Genomic DNA, 23377 nt, shown 5'->3' with positions numbered 1-23377 from the left:
CAAATTATCAAGACCAGAAGCAAGATTTTCACATTATAGCTTACCAATATCTATTAGCCTATTAAAATAACATATTTATTTTTGACTTACAAATCGTTCTGTTCTGTCTACTTGTCCTAAAGCTTGACTAGTTTGTAATTCTCTTTCAGCAGCAGATAATTTATTGTCAGCATCCTCTATAGAATCAGCCAGATTTTCTAATAAAGCTTCTACTTTGGCTGATGTTTCTCTCTGCGACACATCTGATCTTATTGTTCTCCATCTTTCTTCACCACCTAAAATTTATAACAGGCCTAATTGCTAATTCGCTCTCATTATTCATAAATCAATTGTAGCCTAGCTACTGTAGGGTAGGTACTGTAGGCTACACAATTTGTTATATCAGCATTGCCCATACTATACTTCCAAACAAAGCTTGCTTGAAGCCATATAGGCTAATGAAGGTCAACATATTTATCAGCATACCTTGCCTAATATATGAGTGATAACTTTGACTTTGTTTTCTGTAACTGAAGCATGGGTAGAACCTTGGGACAATGTCAACCAGAACAGTCACCATATACCACTAAACCAGCTTAGATAGGCCTAGGCCTACATGATTATCGGAAAGTTATTCAGCCCTACATTCAGTTGTCCTATTAAATGTCCAGGCTTTTCCAAAGGTACAAGAAATTCTTCCTATCTGAACTCACAATGTATAAAAATCCATAAATAATTCTTGGAATAGAAGCAGATAATTTAATAGAGCTTCCATTACTATAAAGTGCACTCACAAACCAAATAGAGTTATCCCCCTTTGCTCCACAGAAATTGACTTCTGCTGGCATACCTGCACATGCACATTGGACATGTTCAGGTGTCATTTAGCCAATAACCTGTGCCAAGAAAAAAAAGAACAAAAAACAAGCAAATATACTGAAAGTCATGGAATATTGCAGGTGACAAGGTAGTTGTGATGGTCAAAATTTATTTTCCTATGAAAACCCATATTAGCCATTCCAGTTGAATTTCTAACTTTTTCAGAAGGTTACTTCCCCCTCTCTAAAGATAAATGCACCCACCCCCCAACACACCACACGAAAACTACTAACAATAAAACACATAACAAATTATACACCTTTGTTGGAGCTTGTCAGGTATTGAGGAGATGAGGTTCCCTCAATAAACCCTTTACCCACCATTTTGCCAAATATTCAAAGAATACTTTAGTTATTAAGTGTAGGATAAAGCACAAGACTAAGGTTATGCTGGGGAAAGAAAGACTGAAGAAAAAAAACAGAGACCGAGGTTTTTCTGAAAACTTTCTTCCCCAGCATAACCGAAGTCGAGGACTTTATCTTGCTTATAAACCATCTATGTTTACATGTACGCAAGATGAGAATATCCCAGAATTCCTGTAAGAAAAACCTTACATCATGTTTTCTTATGGAAAAAAAACCTACCCTGGAAGAATAACCTGTTACAGGTTTAAAGAAAAACTTTCAGAAGAATAACCACCCCCGACTTTCAGATCGCAAGTTATTCCGGGCATAGAATATACCCCAAAGATCAAAGAAATTTACTGTTACAGGTTCATAAGACACTTAATTGTATGAAAAAGAATAAGCTTAATGGAGATAGCTAGTGATTCTACAAAGAGAAGGTAGGACAACCAGAATCATTTATGGTGTATATTGAGTGAGAATGTGTGATTTGTTAAAGGTAAATAGTATTTAATATTTCTCAAAAAATTCAATTCCATTCAAATTAGTTGCTTTATGTCAAAAATATTGTAAAAAATCGGATAATAACAATTTTTAAAAGCTTATAGCAAGTAATTTCATTGTTATTCACACATTTTTAGTAACAAGGTTAAGGTCCTTAAAGACATGTGCATAGGGACTACCTAACTCACATTCTCAAAATAATTTGTGGAAAGATGAAATGGAAAATCTATATTTACCCCTTCAAAGTGATTAAGCAGAACCACAACCAAATTTGGTTAAAATCTGTTTAGGAGAAGAAAGCTGAATTGGTCTCTTCATTGTACCCATATTGGCCCAGTAGGTTAAAACCTTTCCAGGACTTGTGTACGGACAATTTAGAACAATGACATGCAATTTGGGCCCATAAAAAAAGCAAAACTATGCAAATATTATTTTGGGACACACCATTTGAGATTTTCACTAACACTAACTTACCATCTGCATAATGTGCCCATCTTGAGGGAGATCTAGCGGATCTTGGTGTTCGGCGTTTATGTCTAACTGAACTTTCTGGTGGCGATCTTTTTAAATATTCCTCTGTTTGTGTCATCTCCCACTCCGCATCTTGTGTTTTGACATATTCTCTTGTTTCACTGTAGCTAGATATATAATCAGCGGTGTCCTGGAGAAATCAAGATATATGTAAACATTAATTAGCATACAAAATGGATTACAAAAAGTCATTTTATTTTGTCTTCTACTCTTCTTCAAAAAACATTATGATAAATCATGCAAGTTTTGAAAAATGTCATCAACTTCTTTCTGGAATTTACAAGAAAATGTGAATGGAAAATGAATCGATAAGACATCAATAACGAAAACAAACAACCATGAGTATGTATGAATATAGAATTCAAGTGTAATATTAATTAATTTAGGAATCTGACTTACATCTGTTAGTTCTATTGCCTGCTGTGCACCATCTATTGTTCTAGTAACATTGTCAACTTCCTATTAGTGAAATAAAACAAAACACACAGAAATTATGATTATACAATTTCAACTGAAAATCAATTTAACAAATGAATACACGAAAACAACAAACATTGTGTGAATTTTATTAAGATAGAAAACTTGATATCTTACCATGTAATTTGATTGTTCAAGTTGCGTTTTATAAATGTTTAATCTGTCTGTTGTTTGTCTGTAAAAATCACGATATTCCTGCATTTCAGTTTGGATTAATTCGGCTTGATGTGCATCTCCCTGTAGACGCAATTGTGCAGCCAAATCTTCTAATTTTGTATAATCAGCTTTTCTGTTTTCTATTTCATTTACTACTCTCTGTTAATAAAACATCCATTTATCTTATGAAGGCAAGACTTTTTCAATATTAGACTAATAAGGAATGATAAACGCTACTGCAAGTAATGCACAGTTCAAGACTTCAGAATTAGCAGCAAACAAAGTTGGGGTATTTACTTTACAGAACACAAAGAGAAAATACATTGTAAAAAGTTAGTTTAATATTTTTTTCAGAGATCAATAACTCTGTGGATAATTGACAAATCAAATTTAAATCCAAATTTATATATAACTTAAATCATATTAAACCACACTCCATGTAAACATTTATCTAAGAATATTCTTTTAATAGGTAGTTAACAACATGTAACAGGCTACTTACACTAATTTCATTTAATTTGGTAGAAGTATCCGTTTCTGATAAATATTTTATGTTAGTTATCTGTACCTCTGTCTCTTGTAACCAGCTGATTAACATACTACGCAATGTTGTATATTCTTCTCTAATATTATCAGTTCTACGTAAATCTTTCACAGTTGCAGCTGTCTTGCCTTGTAATCTATCCCATCTATCATTTACTTCTTGCATTAGAGATTTCAACATGCCTTTAGTATCTGTGAGGCCACTTTTAGCCATACTGCGATATTGTTTGTTGACATTCTCTAACTGCTTAATCTGGGAGCGTATGTTCCTTTGCAGATTCTGCAAAATAAAATAAAATTTGTCAGCCATTATTCAGTTTAATATGATGTGATTGACAGATTTGGGAGGGGGGAGGAGGGATTGCCAAATGGTTAGCGCGTGTGGGTTGTATCATAAGGTCTGTCATTGAGTCAGCTGGAATGGTTTCGATTACCTGGTTGTACGTGACAAGGAGTAGGCTCACCTGTCCAATCTTGTGGGTTTTCTCCGGGTCCTCCGGTTTTCTCCCACTGCTAAAGACCCCTATGTGCAAGCAAATTATTAAAATTGAACCATCTGTTAGTCCCGAAATGACCTAGTTTGTGTTGAGTGGACGTTAAACCCCATTTCTCTCTCTCACGCTTGACATACATCAGATGTACATAAGACTTTAAGTCTGTCAATATAATGAATATGATATTGACTTTACCTCATACTTGTTTATTTCATCTCTACTAGATAAAGACATTGGATTTGCCTCCCTTCTCTTAACTTCAGTCTCTGTTTCATCCAACCAATCAGTGAACAGTTCTGTATCGTGTCGGAATTTCTCCCAAATCTTCCATGTTTCATCAATTCTTAAATAATCCAAAATATCAAATGTACATTTCTTTTATTTGTTAGAAAAGTGCAAAGAGAATAATATTCTTTATATTTGTTTATTTTGCTAGAAGCAGTCAATTGCTACAACTGCTTCAAACTTCTGTGAATCATTTTTTGAATCATATCATACATGTTCATACCTTGTTCTTCTTTGTGGAGATTGTTGACATATATTAATCCATCTTCTTTCTAAACTCTCCATGGTAGTTTGAAGTGTATTAAATTCAACTTCTGTGGGGCAAGCATCTGTATCATGTAGCAAAACTTGACATAAGTTTAAGACAGAAGCTACACCAGCACTGTGTCTTTCTATATCTCTCTGTAAACTCTATTAATAATATGAAAATAATGACATTACTCTGTTGAAGAGAATCTGTTCTCAGAGATTTCAAGTAACATTTCTCAGTGATGACAATGTAAAAATCCATTGTTAATTTGGATACATTTTCCACATTAAAATCATATATTCCTGAACCATATGAAGTTGTAAGCAGTTTTAAGGGTTAAAATTAATAAAGCATTAGCAAATTTTGCACTGATCATATATAAATGAATAAATAAAACATTTATGATCCCAAAGCACTGTGATATTTTTAATAGATCATGTTAAATAATGTCTTCACCTGTTGATGTTCTAAATGTGTCTGTATTTCACTTATATCACATTTGTGATAAATAATTGGTGCATTTAATTCCTGTTCCATGTCAGTCAGCCATTTTCCTAGATTCTTCATACTATTATCTAGCTGTTTTACAGCCAGTACTGTTTCGTTTAGTTTGCGCTCTCTACAACGTAGAATAAAAAATACAAAAAGTGTAAATGCTGCCATTGATAATAATTATTATTATAGGTATTTGCAACTAAGTTTTGAGACCTTGAAATCTAATAATTAATATATATATTATTATTGACTTTTATTGCATTGATTGTCTAAAAATAAACTATATATCTTACCTGAAGTTGACAACATGACGTAAATGATGCCATTTATTTTCTAATCTTTCTGTACGATTTTCTATATCTGATGATCTTATATCACTACTAACACCCATTAAACTTCTACCTTCATCCATTAATTCATTTTTTACTTTCTCTTTTTCTTCCATTTCTACCTTTATTTCCTACAGAAAATGTGTTCATATTCCATAATCAATCATAAACAATTCTCACAGCTAGATTTTTTGGTCATTGATAAATGTTGGATAATAAAAACATCCTATAAATGTCCACCTTTGTACTGTAATGTGTCAATGTTTGCTTATGTAACAACTCTCTGTTAGTTTGTCATTAATTTAATCCAAAAATAAATATCCCTGAATATTCAACATGATTGTCCCTTGCATAAATTTAAAAACTGTGATGGTAGCTTCAAACAAACAGTGAATCATGTTAGTATTATGCTATTTTTAGCTACTGCCCTTGTGATTGTACTATCGACCACACCCCTTTCATCTAGTATTACATGCATATGGCCACTATAAACAAGAATCATGCCTGGACTATTTACACTGATTACTATGGTAACCCAGGTGTCAAGCATGTGGTTCCACCCAACTAAAGCATGTCTATTATTTATTTTCAAAACAAAATAATTTCCATTCTTATGTGAAAGTTATTTAATCATATAATCATAACCTTTTTTATATATAATATTTGTTTTAAAATATTTCCTAAACCCAATTAAATATTTTTACAAATCAAAATACCCGGGAGTATGTATGGGTAAAAACTCATTTACATTGTCAGAATATTCAAAACCTTTATGGATAAAATTTAAAAATAGGAAATATAGTAAATAAGCTTACTGTTTCTATTTTATTGATCAGATCTTCAACCTGGATATCTTTATCACCTATGACTCTCTCTTCCATGCCATCTATCCAGCTGATCATCCATCGAATTCTTTCAGAAAAGTTACTCCATCGACATGTGTTATCTTGTAATCTCTGTAATCTTAATGTCACTTGACGTGATAACTCCTCCCATTGTTTATTCAGTAATCGGATTCGTTGATGTAATATGTTCATGTCTTCTGATTGGATAAGAGAGCCTAGTACACCCTCTCTCATCAGTAGTTTCTGACGTCTATCTTCAGATCTCATAAATGTTGTTTCTACATCCTACATAAAACATAATAATACATCAATTAAGTTATGAAGAAATTAATTTATGAATGGGAAATTCAAAATCAAATTACAAGACTAAATAACCTTTTAATTTCTCATTTGCACACAACTGGAACCTAGGAGCATTTTAGCTCTCCCAAACAGAAAATTTAATGGTACGAGTAATTAATTCTAAAATAAACATAATGGATAGAACAAAATTGAATATTCTTGCCATTGTTCAAGTTAAATAATTCATTTCATAAGCTGTCACAGATATTATTTTAGTGAATGAAAAACTTTAATCCTGTGTCCTGAAGCTCTGTGGAAAATTTAAAAAAAAACAATAATAAAAAAAATCAATTTTCAATCTCTTCTTTACATGTAAAATATACTCCAAAATCCTTATCAGACACTTTTGGTGTTTTAGTCTATTTAATCTTATTTTTGTGTTTGATTTACCTTTTAAACTCACTTGTAACAATGAATACCCAGCAAAATCTGAGACAACTCCTTTCTAGATAAATCATAATCCTACCTTGCACCTGTTTATATCAAATTGAATATCATCATAATTTTGAGGTATTTCTGTATTGAGTATGTTTCTAGTTTCTTTCAGCCATGCCAATATATCATCAATGTCATCATCACAATCTTTCCATTGTTTGAGAAAATCTTCAAGTTTAGCTCTATGTTCCTCTAGTTGAGTATAAACTTGGTACCAGCTATGTTCAAGTTGTGCCATACACACTTTAATTTCTTTAATGGCCTCTAAATCAGCTTGATGTAACAAAGTATTACCTAAATCATGTATTTGTTTAAAATCACTTTCTTGGTATTTAAACTGATCTTTTGTTACCTGCAAATAAGAAAAGATACATCATCATAACTGAATGTAAAGCAGGACATTCATCTCGCCAATCAGAAGATATTTAATCAGATAATTTTCATGTTTGTTGTATAATCATGCAGTTGACCATTAAATTGATGTCTCTCCAGATGTGAGAGAGAGAGAGTGAGAGAGAGAGAGAGAGAGAGAGATGGGGTTTAACATCCACTCGACACAAACCAGGTCATTTCGGGACTAACATGGTACAATTTTATTTCAATAATTCGCTTGTGCGTAGGGGTCTTTAGCAGTGGGAGTAAACCGGAGGACCAAGAGAAAACCCACGAGGTTGTACAGACGACCCTACTCCTTGTCACATAAAGCCGGGAATCGAAACCATGCCAGTTGACTCAATGACAGACCTTATGATGCAACACGCACATGCTAACCATTCAGCCATCCAATATCAGATGTAAAAGCATGCCAGAATAATCATGGAAATATTTTTATCTAAAAACATTAGAGTCTCAATAGCACAATAGGAATCCCTTGTAAACTACAATATTGCGAATATCAGTTTAAAAATGATTCAATTCCCTTCAGTATGCTAAATTCAAATTTTATGAACATATGCTTGCTATGATTGTAATAAGCTGCCACCATTTTTTGGTTTAAGAACATAATTGACAGGCCTGTTATAAATCCCATTATGGTAAATCCAAGCCAGGAGATTATCTAGCGTTCGTATTTTGATTTTGCTTTCTTAATTAAATGTTAAATAATCAGAGTATATATTAGCATGAATTAAGCTGTGAGAAATATGATATTTTAGCGAAAATGCAAATGAGGCAACTGGACTTTAATTCAAACTGTAGAAAAGTCTGTGTTAGAAATTTTAGGTATATCATGAAAAAATTATAATGCTCTTACATGGATTCTTTGCAGTAGATTTTTGATCTGTTGCAAAGAGAGATTATGGTAGTCAATATTTTGCATGTCAATATCTTTTTCATTCAACCAATCACGTAACTTCTCACTCAGATTGTTAAATAACTGCCATTGGTTGATATTAGTATCTATAATAGCTTTCTTTTGAGTGGCTTGTCGAACAACTCTCTGCCATTGATCAGCCAATAGATGAAGTTTATTTTTAAAATCTTCAACATCCTTTACATCACCGGTTCTCAATAACTGTTGCCCATCGCTTAATATAGCATGTAATACTTGTTCTCGGCTGTACCTATCAGCAATGAATTTCTGCAAAAAATCAAATTGATATTTTTGATGAAATAAATTTAAGTCTTGGAAGAAACTGTTATCTGTGTTAACCTCTATAAAGAAATGAAGTCATTAGGCCTGTTGTTGACCACACACAAGATGTAATCAGTGATGTCAAACACATTTCATTTTAAACATAACTATGCACATTTAACGAAAATAATCTTTGTAACATTTTTATACTTTCAAATTTAACAATATAAGATACTAACCTCACATTTTGTTTGTTGATCTAATAGATCTGGTAGATTACCAGCTACCTCTATCGACATACTATCTTCTGTTTGTGTTAAAAACATCATCCAACTTTCACATTTAGCAGTAAAATCTTGTTGCACCACAACATTGCCTTGCAGCATTTTACACCTCATACTAGTCTCTGACAGCAACCGATACCATTTATGATTTAATTCTTGCATTCTGTTGGCATCCACAGCCATTAATGCAAGCCTGTAACCCAAATCATTGACAATATCCAAATTAATCATATTATTATTAAATTCCAATTGAAGATCTTTAAGTTGATCAAGTCGGTTTTGAAGTCTGCTTTCAGCTGAGGATTTCTTTGGATCACCAGCAGCCAGGACGGATTCTGCATGAGACAGGAAAGCTTTCACCAGGTCATATGCATCATGGAAATTGTTCAATTGGGTACTGTCATCTTGGAGAGCTTCTATGTGGTGTGATACTTGTTTACGTAACCTGACAAGTCTTTGTTCTAGTAAAGTTTGTCGTGAAGAAAGAGTTGATATAGTGGATTGGTCCATATTTTTAGTAAGATCATCACTAAATGTATAAAGTTCAGCCAATTTCACTTGTATATTATCTAATTCCAGATTCAAATTCTGAAAACAAAGTAGAAGGGTAACAATTATTAAACTGTTGATAAATCATCAAGGATAATATATTATATACGTTTCTATACTATTCAAAAAAAGTAGGGGATATTTGATGTTGGGGGCATAATACTAAAATATGCAAATGACTACGAAAAAAGTCACTATAGAACCTAACAGAAGAAACATTTCCAGTTACATGTGACGCCCAAACGCACCAATAGCTACCGCATGGAATGCAGGTGATGCTTGGGATCATCATGGGGGTCCAACCCAAGATTTGCACGACTCTGACTTTGAATGTTACAGTCATTGTGGCATTGAATTCCAGGGTGGAAACATCAGTTTAATTGTTTTAGTGACCAGAAAACAAATTTTGATATGCGTCGGCTTACCCAAAATGAAAGGTTACGTGCCCTTGGCATGCTACAGATCGGCACAACACAGGCGGTTGTGGCGCGGACGATGAATGTTTCTCAGTCTGTCTTAAGCAGGCTATGGTCCAGATACCGTGATACACAATCTGTACAGGACAGACCACGCTCAGGTCGACCAAGGGCGACAACTCAAGCCCAGGATTGATTTATCCGTACCTTGGCCTTGAGAAATCGTGTCATCACAGCAAATCAGATCAGCTATCGTCTTCAAACAGACACTGGTGTGAGAGTGAGTGGCCAGACGATTCGGAATCGACTGCATAGGGGTCACCTTCGCGCCCGACATCCTCGCGTGATCCCTTGTTTGAGAGATCATCACATTCAGGCAAGACGTCGTTGGTGTAGGGATCGTCAACACTGGGATAATCGACGCTGGAGCAATGTGATGTTTTCAGATGAGTCAAGGTTCACTGTTGATTTTTGGGACAGACGTAGGAGGGTGTGGCGTCGTCGAAACGAGCGCTTCCAAGACGTTAACGTCATCAGACATGATCGATTTGGGGGTGGTTCTGTTATGGTGTGGGGAGGCATCACTGTTGCTGGAAGAATGGCTTTACATGTTGTTGCAGGGCGTGTTACAGGCCAGTACTACCGGGACAACATCTTGGCAGTCCATGTTGTGCCGTTCGCACGACGTCATGGCCGCCGTTTCATCTTCCAGGATGACAACGCAAGATGTCACAGGGCCAGGATCGTTACAGGTTACCTCCAACAACAGAACATCACCACATTACCTTGGCCAGCACTGAGTCCCGACCTCTCCCCCATCGAGCATGTCTGGGACATGCTTGGACAGAGGTTACGTCAACGTCAACAACGTCCTGCCAATGTCCAAGAACTTGCTGCTGCGTTGCAACAGGAATGGGACAATCTAGACCAAAATGACCTTAGACGTCTCATTAGGAGTATGCCACGTCGGATCAATGCTTGTTTGGCAAACAGAGGAGGATTTACCCGTTACTGACTTGGTTGTGATGCTGTGGTAACTTTGCTGTTTGACCCCGGGTATCATTTTACCCTTATAATGGTCAGTCTGTGCCTTACTTAGTCTAACGATCATTAGGAATAAATCGATGAATGTGAACTTCATTTCATTTTGTCATTTGTTTCTTCGTCAGTTTCATTAGGTGACTTTAATAACACTTAAAAATCAAATATCCCCTACTTTTTTTGAATAGTATATTTGAAGTAGGGCTATAGCAATGAAATTATTTCAGTTAAATTTATGCATATAAACTTTGTCATTGTCTCACCTTACATCTTTCCAAATATACTGGACTCTTTTCATCATGTTTAGTTTTCAAATGATTACATTCTCTCTCTTTTTCATCTAACCATGATCGTAATCTAACATAAAGATCTTCATATTGCTGCCATTGATGTAATTTATCTTCAAACACATGACTACGTTTCTGTATTTCTTCATACAGATGTTGCCATCTGAAATAATATAAAAGCATCTTATAAGCAGGAATTATATACATGTATTGAAAGCATTATAGCAGAGAGAAAATAAACCCACCTAAATATGTGGTCATATAAAATTTTTAAGAGATGGAACCAAATTTGTAGTAATTTTACCTCAATATACCATAAAATTTTAAAAAAAAATTATTTTCAAAATAAAACTGTATCATCTTTCATGAAATTAATTTATTTTTCATTATTCTTAATATAACTAAAACTTGTTTTATGACAATCGCTTGATCAAATAATTACCTTTGTTGTACATCTGCTGCTGTTTTCTGTAATTCTAATTTAACATGTGGATCACAACTACTAGCCAACTGTTTTGATAAAACTTGAAATGCTTCTAGTTGTGGCTGATTGTGTTTTAATTCACTTTCTCTTATCTATAAAATAAGTAATGATTACAGTCAATCTTTCAAATCGGCCATTTGGCCAAACGCAATCTTCTAGTCTATGTAAAGTTGTCTGCGATATCACCCTCAAAGAAGCAGATATTAAACACCAATAGAGGAAGAAGAACAACAAGTCTATGTAAATACCAGAATAGAATACACAGTGGCAGAATAGAATACACTATCTACTAGTCTATGTGAGGCAGTATAGAATACATAATCAACTAGTCTATGTGAATTGAAGAACAGAATATACAATCTACTAATCTTTACACAATCTACCAGCCTATATGTATAATAACAATCTACTAGCTCTGTGCATATTGCAGAATAGAATACACAACCAATAGTCTATGTATGTATAATTACACTATAGAATACACAATCTACTAGTCCATGTATAATTACAGTATAGACCACACCATGTACTATTATGTATTTACAGAATAGTATACAGTTACAATGGTTAGTATGTATATCACAATAGAGAATGTGCAATTGACTACTGTAAAGAATGTACAATCACATATTGTACAATCAGACTCTAAATCTTCAAATAGATTGTATTTAGAGCATACACTGTATAACACAGAAAAAATAAGTTTATGATATCACCATGAATGAACCAACTTTCTTTTTGAATCCACTAATATTCAACAATATAACAATTTTTAAATGAAAAAAAAATGTAAATTTACCGTGAGTTTTTCTACTTGTCCTCTTAGAGTGGAGATATCTCCTCCTATTAGTCTGTAATTATTTAGACAATATTCTGAATGTGTTAGTACTGTATTAAGCCCCTGTAATTCAGATTGATAATGAGCCCATTTGTCTGTCATATTCTCTACAGCATGTTCCAGGTTTCTCAAGCGTTCTTCTAGTTTCAATAGATGGTTGTTGATTGTATCTATATTTTGTTGTATACTACGTTGACAACCAGGTGAATCGTGGCATAGTTCCATCAATCTGTCACCCAGATCTTTAAATTTACTGATTTCTGCTTCTTTAAACATCAGTGACTGTTTTATTGCCTATAAATCAATAAATACAATATTTATATGCAAACTCTTGTTTATTAGAGGAAGATCACCAACTCTGAAGGGGTCCTTGTTGTATAGAGTACTACATAAGTGTACCGTGATTAAAGTCAGACAGTTGTTTGGTACTATAGAGTCTGTAAATGTAATCAATAGCAGGAAAAGCTTACAGACATAAAAACATAAGAAATGTTGATGACAGGGCCTCTTTTTATGTAAAGAACATAAAAATCAGTACAGTACCGGGTAATGTAATCCAGTGATGTGTGTGTATAACCACAGCCAAGCTTTGTGTATCTCAGCAACTACCTCAGGCATTGCAGTAATTTTCTGTAACTGTCATCAAGCAAACTCAATCATCTTGGACGTCAAAACTTTTAGTGCCTTACACACATATATATACATGTACATACATACATATATAATTGTATAATAAATGTCTGAAGAGTCACTATCACGGTGAAAACGTTAGCATAAACATGTAGTTTTATTTTTCCATCTTTATTTTCAATTATATAATACCAAAGAGCAGCTTTTTATATACTCTTCAAAAAAAGTAGGGGATATTCAGAAACAATACAAAACTGCGGAAATGCACTGCTGTTTTTATTAGAGGTTACCAGTGTAAGTTAATAACAGGCCAATTGCCTACACATGAACATAAACAGTTCATATGGGTGGCTTATCTGACGGCCCCATTTCACTTGCAAAGAGATACACCGTCAAAAGTGAAAATAGACATTTTTGATTTTTGTCTTAATAATGAGTAATTGCTCCACCAATCCTCAGACATTCAGCAAATCATTGTGGCATGCTCCTGATCAACCGTCCAATCACGATTTGGGGAAATCTGACCCACTCCTCTTGCAGTGCCACGCCCAATTCTTGCAGTGTTGTCGGCGACGTTGACGTCGACGAACACGTCTCCCGATCAAATTAAACATAACACACTAAAGCAAAGATATGCTAAACAGTAAATCTTATGCAAGAACCAATACGAAAGGAAACATGGATAGATAAACTAGCACGCGGCAGTTTTCATGAACCCTTCCCTGAAGTGTCAAATTTGATAATGAACCCCTCCCAGGCGTATGGCACTATTGCGAGTCGCATGTGCAGCTCAGTGGTTCTGTTGGGGCGATAAGTTCTTCATCTGTGAACATACTCTCAAAGCATGTCAAATGTCCATGACTATTTATCATATTGCAACCTGCATAGGTATTTGCATTTCAATATCCCCCACTTTTTTTGAAGAGTATATATATCCATATTTTGTGATTAGAGAGCTTCTAGGAAGTAGAATTTATCCATTTTGAGATGATTTATTACTGATTTTCACAAATACTTATGCCATGGGGATAAAAAAAAAAACCCTCTTCTTCTGCATTATTAGATGAATCTAAATAATCTACTAGAGCAGATTTATTTATGCTTCATTAATGCACTAAATAGTGGTACTCAATATGAATACATACCTTGCAGTCTGTTAAAGTTTCTTGAACTCCAACCTCGTGACCCATCTTCATATAATGGTCTAACTTTTTATCTTGTTCATTAAACCAGCCTTCCAATGTTTTAAAGGCTTGTTCAAATCTGTCCCATTGTGAGTGTAGATGTTCTAGGAAATTTAAACGTTTGTTAACATTGGTCGAAACAACTTGCCACTGGTTGTTTAATTCTCCAAGTTTCTCAGCAAATGCCACTTTCTCTGTCTCCTCCTCTTCTTCTTGTGGTTGTAAAATAGACTGATTGACGAAGTCTATGGATATCTGTTTACTTGCTAATTCTACTTTGTACTCCTGAAATATAAATAACAAAATCATTGTTAAATCTACTAATAAAGTAATCTTAGAGATAATGGCAAACAGGTTACTAGTGCATTGATAAAGATGACATAACATCTATTTCCCATTTCACTACATTTCAGGTAGTCAACTGCAGGGATGTTACTTCACCCGTATATTCTGGACATGTCATATGCCTTTTAAGAAATGTCCCAACAGGAATATGCCCAATCAGACACCAAGATATGGTGAATAATATTCACTGAAATATATTGACTGAAATGAGTGTATAACCATTACTCGATTGTCGTTGATAAAGTATGTAGAAACTAGCCCTAGATGACTAATAGTATTTAACACCCCAAATCAATGGACAGTCATTATAACTTTCAAGAAAAAATGCTTCAATTCTTATCTACTGCCCAGTCCTCTACCAAGCGAACATGTGACGATGCTGCCCCACCCATGTACGCTATTTCTGTTCCGTCACACAATAATTGTTATCGGGAACCATTTTCCTTCATAATAATTGCCATTTGGTCCCACCTGACAACCCATTTGCCATTACACTATTAACTACTTTCCATTCACCGACAACAAAATATTCAGTACATATATGTTAAATGTATCCATATGAATCGCTGCCTATAATTAGCTATTAATAAACACATTATCGTATTTTACGTAATGTAACTACGTCTTGTAAGACTCCATATAGAAATTTTGATATACAGAGGCACTTTGCCGCGATCTCTGATTCGCACAGAAATCATCACTTACCATATAAGGCATTGCTTACTACGAAACTAGTAAAATGGTTGATTTTGGCACGAATTATGTGTAAAAGAAAAGGTCACCTAGGCCAATGACAGATATGATAATACACAGGAGTTGGCTATGCCTTTTTACGAGTGATTAAACTACCAATGTAATTTTAAAATACTATTTTATAAAGAAGAAAACGATGTTTAGATATCATGAACTATTTTTATCACGGACGTTTCAATTTCATCTTCTATTGTAAAAATAAAGGGAGGTAATTATTGAGAAATATTATTGAGAAAGTTGAAACCGATACAGGAATTAAATCTGAAAAATAGTGAGAAGCACCTAATTTTTTGTGTCCCAATCATCAACATTATTCAGAACACAATATGTCACATAACATACTTTCTCGTTGAAGTCCATTAAAGGGAATCGAAGCTTATTGACCTTATTTCCTGAAGCTTTCAACAACTTCTGGTGACCTAATGCTGGAATCTGTTAGCTCAAACTAAAATGTCCAATGTAAAAAATTTTGAAATAGCATCTCTGGTCTGCTGTATTTAAGCTTGACAATCTCAGTATATTTGTGTATATTTAAACAAGAGTATAGACACTATACAAACCGTATATTTATTAAGCATTCTATCCACATCAGATGATGCTTTAATAAGTTTATGTGGATCATCACGTAAAGATTGTTTAATTTCTTCTAACCAGTCTTCCAATTCTTGTAAAGCTTGTCGAGAAGGCATTCTAGCCATTTGTTCTTTGTGAAGATATTTTTCAGCTTCTGCAATATCTTGTTGGAGCTTTTGCCAATCCTTTTCAAATCTTCTTAGACGTTCGCTCAGTCCTACTGTATTGTAAGTTTTATCATTGAGTAATTGTTGACCAACTGTTAAAACATTATTCTTTAGGGGAACTTTGTTTTCTACCTCTTTCTGGAATTCCTGAAAAAATGTATATAAACCAACAAATATTAAGATTTCATTGACAGGTGCATAGCCAAAAAAAAAAAAAAAAAAAATTATCCAACAAATCTAAACTAAATTAATTCAACCATAGGTATTTTCAGTTGAAATATTTGAAACTATTCTAAATAGTTATATTTTAAGTTTGTATGACTTACCAATAATTTTTCTACTTTTCCACGAACACCAGCAATACTTTTCTTCTCTTTTTTACTTAGTTTCTTCAAACTTATTACTTTGGTATTAGCTGTAGCTAACCATGATGCTAGTATAGATGCTTCAGCTTCAAATCTTTGCAAACGATCACCAAGTGTCTCCGTTCTAAAAATACATATAGTAAACATACATGTATTTCATACAAAAATGATTTTATAGAACAATCTATTCGATGTTCGTCTTGTTTATGATCAGTGTATAATAATGGGTTCAAACCTGTTTGAATATGTCAGAAAATTTTCCAAAGTTTGCCATACATGAATAATCTTAGCTTATGAACAGGAACAATTATAAGCTGGGGGTGGGTTACACCTAGAAAATGGGGTGATTCACTACAAAAAGTGAATTTGACAGACAAATAGTGAATTCATAACAAAACACAACACAAGGCATATATGGATATAACTACTTCTCTATTATTTAATAACGACGTTTCATAACACATACAGGTCACGTTTTCAAGTTAATGATAAATATCCATCTAGTTCACCTATTTAAACATATTTTGGCTTACACCCGGGCCCTTATTCACGAAAACTTAAACTAAGATACAATCGAAATTTTAAGAAATACTGCAATTCGATTGGCTGACCAGTAAAATCAATTTGCATATATCCAATTTGCATATTGGTCAGCCAATCAAATTGCAGTATTTCTTAAAATTTCGATTGTATCTTAGTTAAAGTTTTCATGAATAAGGGCCCAAATCAATTAATAACCAGAAGAAAACATTATATCCATATATACCTTGTGTTGTGTTTTGTTATGAATAGCTAACCATGCATCTAGATGTCATTTAAAGAATTAAATAGTGAGTTAAAACTAATTTCCTTGACATTTTCTTTCTTTCAATATAACTACATGTAAGACTTACCGTTTTAATTCCTGAGAAAGTAACGTATTTAGATCAACCCATTTATCTCCTAAGTCAGCCACAGAAGTTTCTAGATTAGTACATGTTATATTATGTAATATCTGTTTTCCTTTCTCTACAACTTGGAACACCGTTGCTTTCTGGGCAGACAACTCTTTCTGTAATCGTAGTAATGTAGTCAGTTTTCCTTCTATTGTTTTTAAAGAATCACCGCTCACTATGGGTTTGGGGACTTGTTTTTCAATTTGATTTAAAGATTTTTGGAGAAGAGAATATTTCTGTTCTAGATCAGACCACTGTTTATTAAGTCTTTCTAGTCTCTGACCATGTAAACTAGCCTGATCAACAATAACATAGGTTAAATTTATTAGACGGGAATGCTCAACTTTATGTTTTTCTTGTACAGATTTATCACATTGTTCAGCTAAAATATCCAACATGGCTTTGTGGTTCTCTAAGTCACTGAAAAAGTCCTAAAACACAACAAAAAGCAATTAAATTATAACAAGCTTTTAAGGAAGTCTATTTCCAGTTTTTCCAATATAAGGTTCAGAAGTCAAGACATATATTTCATCAGAAAATCTGTTATCACATTATTACAGAAGTGACAGGTGTCATATTTAGGGCAGAATATGCTTAATACATCTTGAACACCTGATACTACAATGTTATATTCAAGCATCTCTACTGTGGATCTAATAGATTTAACATCCTGTATTTGTAAAACATGGAGATTTTGTTGCATACCTTATGAGCTGTTAATTGTTGTTTTAAATGGTTTAAATCTTGTGCTGATATGTTGTCTGTTTTTAATTTACTCTGTGCTGTTTCTAGGAATTCAGCATAATCTACTAGTAGACTTTCATACTGTTCTCTAACAGATGCTGACTGTTGTAATTCAGACTTTCTTGTTATAAGCTAAAAAAGCAAGTAAAAGCAAAATAAAATAATCCGACAACCATACATCCAACTAGGATGTATATTACTAATCTATTCAGTAATGTTTAGTGTGTTTCTGTCCAGCAATTATGATTTTAATTTTTTGTTTGTTTGCTTATTTAACATTGACGCAATGAATGTACACAACCAATTTAACTGGATGTACTGGCAAGACATACTGCAGCTGAAATGTTATTTTTGGCATAGCTAGACATTTACCGACTTTGGAAATTCATCAACAGAGGCCGTAACAACTTTACACAGTGAAATCGAGGCACACAGGGGGTAAAAACTAAAAGTCAGTAACGTGTGTCCACCTCTTGCAGCCGCACACACCATGCAACATTGCTGCATGGAGGAGACAAGTGTCTGAATGGCTGCTTTCTCTCTTGAATTTATGCCATGGTGTGTTCTCAGTGTTCTTTCACAGAACCTAGCTTTTTTTTTCTTTTAATGTCCACTTCCACCTAGGGTGATATTGCTGACAAGTTGTCTTATTTCCAATATCTTAACGCACGTGCAAGTGTCTTTCCTGTGGGAGGAAACAAGAGTACCCAGAGTAAACTCACAAGGTTGAGAAGGCGTCCCTATCTCCAATTTACACAATTTTGTTTTTTTTAGACAGTATTATTAATTAAGACTTGGGGGATTCATGCAGATTGCATATATGAGAATCCTCTTAGATTCTCACAAAAAATGACAAATTTCTAGCCCTGGTATACTATATTGTAACTGGACAATGAACAATTTTCCATTTTTGCATTGTTGGTATATAATCAATAAAGATAACTCAAGTACCTTTCTCTGAATATCCATATAGCTAAGTTGAAGACTATTTAGTTCTGATGGGAAGACGCCATGGGGGAAATCAGAGGCTAACACTCTTTCCTGATATTTCAAATCTTCTAGTTGATTTTCACACCCTTGTAATTCAGATTCAACTTTCTGTAAAAAACATATTTTTTTATTATTTCCATAAAAAATCATGAAACATCATATACACAAATTTTTATGTTAGATTATTTTATCTTCAAACAAATCATAACATTTAGCCAATAAAACTGACTATAGTAATATTTTTACAGTATTCTTTATAAATATATTTATTAAGACTATTTCAAGACACATAATAATATTCTCACATTGAGCTCATATTTGAGCTCATAAAATAACAGAATTAAGAATGATGGCAAAACAGATTAATATACGAACTACAACTACTACATGTACTTTATGTCTATTGAATATTGAATGAATTGAAATTGCTACTGATAGTAGATGTTGCAAGTCGGTAATTACTGTCTTTATATGTCTAATATAACCCACAATATATTTTAAACACTATCTAATATAAAGTGCTAACATTTAGTCTATTTCAAAACTAATTAACTAAATAAGTCGTCTAAGCCAACTGAACACCTACAGCAAATGTCTAATTCAATGGTACTACTTTGAAGTTTGTCTTAAAATACAAGCAGATACAAGTAGTTTTGAGGTTTGTGTATGATGTTCTAATTAATGTTTGTGTGCTGTGATGAAGCAAGAAATAATACAAATATACTTGACTTACTGGTAACTCATCAACATTGAGATCTATGAACTGATTGATAAACAAATAGTTTAATAGTTTGTGTACAACAAACTTAAAACAACAGCTAAAACTTTGTACATCTCTACTTCAGAGGATTTTTATAATACTGATATATCAATTTGTTAAATAGTTTATCACTGAACTAATCATACAAGTGGTGTATTTAGGGAAGCAGGGAATATCCAATATTTCATTATCTTATGGGACATGCAAATTAACTGACTTTATCTAATCATGCTGCTTAAGGGATATTGAAATAAATAAATCTGTTAGAAGGGGTATGTGTCTCCCCTTATCACAGCCCCCTCCCCCAACCATTTAATGTGAATTTAAGTAATTTAAAAATCTTGTGGTTCCATGCCTTTCGTACTCCCTTCATACGCTACTGTTTGCTATATAACTTACAAGACTGTTCCATTAGTTCTACAATTTAGTTTTATTATTCACACAAATTGGGACAGGTTAGTATTACTTTCACACACAAGAATACACATTAGTTTATTGTAAAGAGATACAGCTATATTTGTTACTAAACTGACTATAAAAGTAAAACAAAAATTTGTATTAATTCTTACCTGTATTTGAGCAGTAAGATCTTCAACAGATGTGGATGGTGAATGATGTGAGACCAGAGATTGAGTATCTGCTAATTTCTTCTTACAGTCAACAACAACAGTCTAGAAATTAAAATCAATATTGCAAATTTTACGGAGAAATCTCCAAAATGATTTCACCCAGCGAACATTAGGTTTATCGGTAACAGAAAATAATACTTGATACTGATACCGCAAACCAATTTGGCGTAATGCAAGTGGAAAAGCATCAGTTATGTATCTGTCTGGTTCCTGCTTTCTATAAGAAAACTATTTTATTAACAGCCAAGATATGATTATCATGTTGTTTCATCTTATTTTTCATTGTGTTTGAGAAACACTCTGATATAGAGCTTGTTTTTATTACCGGTAGAATAAATCTTTCTTCTTTATTGACATACTATTGTTTTTTAATTACTATTATTGGGTCTACTTAAAACTAAAGAGAATTCTATTCAAACGGATCACTTGGATCCTAATTTATCATCAACAAATTCTATAAAACAATAACGTTACCTGATATTTCTTCCACTTATAGTTTATTTTATGTAATTCTGTGCCCAGGTCTCTTGCATGTGTTTCTAACATAGCTACACGAGTATTCAAATTAGTTAAACTTTGTTTTATAAGTTGACCATGTTGTATGTTAGTCTGCGATAGAAGATCTTGAGCTTGTTGATTCATCAACAATATTTCATTTTGTAGAGACTGAATTTCTGTTTGAAGAGCCTGAATTTAAAAAAAAAAATGTGACTTATTAAAATTAGTACTACACTAATAATTGAAGGTCAGTTTTTCTAGGATTTACAGGGTAATGAATATAAATTTTCTGTGATGTGTCAAACTGATGTTTAACTTTCAATTTGTTGCCAATAAGCTTGTTGAAAACAAAAATATTAAAGCTAGTATATCTAGATCTGGTTGTTCCTATTTATAGACAGTTTGGTAATCAAATTTAAAACAAAACAGACTAGATTTCAAAACTAATTGCTACCTGATTTTCTTCAATTTGTTCGTCAGTGGATTTGGTTAAATCAGCAGAAAATAATTTTTGTTCGGCTAAATCTAACCAACCAGATATACTTAGTAGAGCATTTTGATAGAGTTGTTGAAAGGCTATAGCTTGATCTAAACGTAACTGTTTATCCACAACTTGTGTCTGTAATTCTCTCCAACTAGTATTTAAATCTGTGATAATTTGATGTACATCTGCTAATTGTGTACTTGATACTGTATCTTCACTATATGTCCATGGTCTATATTGTATACTAGATCGTCTTACACCCTGTAAAGATGTAAACAATAGCTATTAAAAATGTATAAAGAAATTTATATAATGAGAAATGGAGTAGTGTTTAAGGTCACATCAACACAATACCCATTTTGAGACTCAAATATGGTACTTTTGATCTATGGATACATGTGCAGTGGAAGTAATTCAATTTTTCCATGGACAGCAACCTTTCTGTCTGCCTTTCTTCAAGTTTTAACTGTCTAGGGATCTTTTATATGTACACCAATTTGTTTATTTGTAGACCTCATCATTTTCAAATACTTTCCTTGTCAGCCATGCTGGCACCAACCCTTGACAAATTCAGACCAAGGATGGGATTTCGCCCGTATATTCTGCACTTGTTCGACGCCATTTTCCACCGCCCAAAATTGTCCAAACGGGAATATGCACAATCGGACATCAAAACATGGTGAATATTCCAAATTCCAAAACTAATATAGTGTACTGAGTGTATAACTACCACTCAACCCGGTTATCGTTGGTAATAGGCTGGATTGATTAGGTAATTAAGTGATCAACGTATTTATCGGGTTATACCGTCCGTGTATAGGCTACACCTACCTTGATTAACTACTTAATCTGCCATGATTGACTGACTTAATCCTTTGTCGGACAATTCATCAATCTAATTTTAAACAGAATCAATCCAATAAAAGTGATTATAATTTTAATCCACGTGTTTACCTCGTGGTTTCTCCATTGTCGGACACATTAATTGCATTGATGTGAGCCGACAGCATCTATAAACTAGTTAGAGATGTCACATATCATAAGAGTATATAACACCCTAAATCAATGGACAGTCATTTTGTCTGCCATAATATTTATATATGGAGTCTTTAAAGACGTAAGGGATATTATCCTTTACGTCTTTAAAGACTCCATATATAAATTCTCATCCACAGTGGCTTAACATATAAGGCAGTGCTTACTATGAAGCTATGTGCTATGAGTCACATACACCATACGCTGAAATTAGCTATGCCTTTTTACGAGTGATTTAACTATCAATGTAATTTCAAAATACTGACTTATGAAGAAGAAAATGGTGTTTTTTCATCACCACATGTATTATTATTTCGAACGCCATTCTTTCATTTGCTTCCGTATAAACCAAGACATGTAATTTTGGAGGAATATTAGTGGCTAGCAGGTACGGATCGGCAAACTTTCATTCTAGCGTATTTTGTAGGAATATTACTGACATACATTTGAATACCATAACCATACGTGAATCAAATATGAAAAATAGTGAGGTGTTCCTATTTGTATTATGCATGGATTTGAATATTTTGTTGATATTTTATAAAGAAAAAACGATGTTCTGACATCACAAACTATTCTTATTTCGGAAGTTCACCATTCATTTGCTGCCGTATAAACGAAGACACATAATTTTGAAGGGATATTACGGTTGTGAATTTGATGCCGAAGCAGGATCAGCAAGCTTTCATTCAATGTAATACGAAAATGCTTAATTTTGTAGGAAAGTTACTGACATAAATTTGAATGCTGTATGGGAATTAAATGTGAAAAATAGCGAGGTTCACCAATTTTTATTACGTACAGGATTTGAATATTTGTTGACATGTGATTTTTAATTGTGGTTTGAATTGAATACCGTACAGGAATTAAATGTGAAAAATAGCGAGGTTCACCTATTTTTATTAAGTACGGGATTTGAATATTT

At 33.4% G+C, this 23377-nt stretch overlaps 1 protein-coding gene across 1 annotated transcript in view; it reads right to left on the bottom strand.

Moving 5' to 3' along the window:
- Positions 1–23377, bottom strand: part of LOC126821426 (muscle-specific protein 300 kDa) — a 187512-nt gene that overhangs the window by 6929 nt on the left and 157206 nt on the right. Inside the window, exons 120-144 of the mRNA XM_056100862.1 lie at positions 21388–21678; positions 20910–21122; positions 20376–20477; positions 19008–19154; positions 18018–18188; positions 17271–17743; positions 16339–16501; positions 15833–16159; positions 14136–14459; positions 12322–12654; positions 11481–11614; positions 11015–11201; positions 8701–9333; positions 8141–8467; positions 6920–7240; positions 6082–6396; positions 5231–5397; positions 4899–5061; positions 4416–4603; positions 4103–4250; positions 3373–3693; positions 2832–3029; positions 2637–2696; positions 2181–2367; positions 91–275 (exon numbers count right to left, since the gene is read on the bottom strand). Coding sequence (XP_055956837.1) covers positions 91–275; positions 2181–2367; positions 2637–2696; positions 2832–3029; positions 3373–3693; positions 4103–4250; positions 4416–4603; positions 4899–5061; positions 5231–5397; positions 6082–6396; positions 6920–7240; positions 8141–8467; positions 8701–9333; positions 11015–11201; positions 11481–11614; positions 12322–12654; positions 14136–14459; positions 15833–16159; positions 16339–16501; positions 17271–17743; positions 18018–18188; positions 19008–19154; positions 20376–20477; positions 20910–21122; positions 21388–21678 — 6078 coding nt within the window. The remainder of the gene's footprint in view (positions 1–90; positions 276–2180; positions 2368–2636; positions 2697–2831; positions 3030–3372; positions 3694–4102; positions 4251–4415; positions 4604–4898; positions 5062–5230; positions 5398–6081; positions 6397–6919; positions 7241–8140; positions 8468–8700; positions 9334–11014; positions 11202–11480; positions 11615–12321; positions 12655–14135; positions 14460–15832; positions 16160–16338; positions 16502–17270; positions 17744–18017; positions 18189–19007; positions 19155–20375; positions 20478–20909; positions 21123–21387; positions 21679–23377) is intronic.

Source organism: Patella vulgata, chromosome 5, assembly GCF_932274485.2.
Source record: "Patella vulgata chromosome 5, xgPatVulg1.2, whole genome shotgun sequence".
Taxonomy (NCBI): Eukaryota; Metazoa; Mollusca; class Gastropoda; family Patellidae; genus Patella; species Patella vulgata.
Note: the sequence above shows the minus strand (reverse complement) of the source record. Positions and strands in the feature narration are given on the sequence as shown.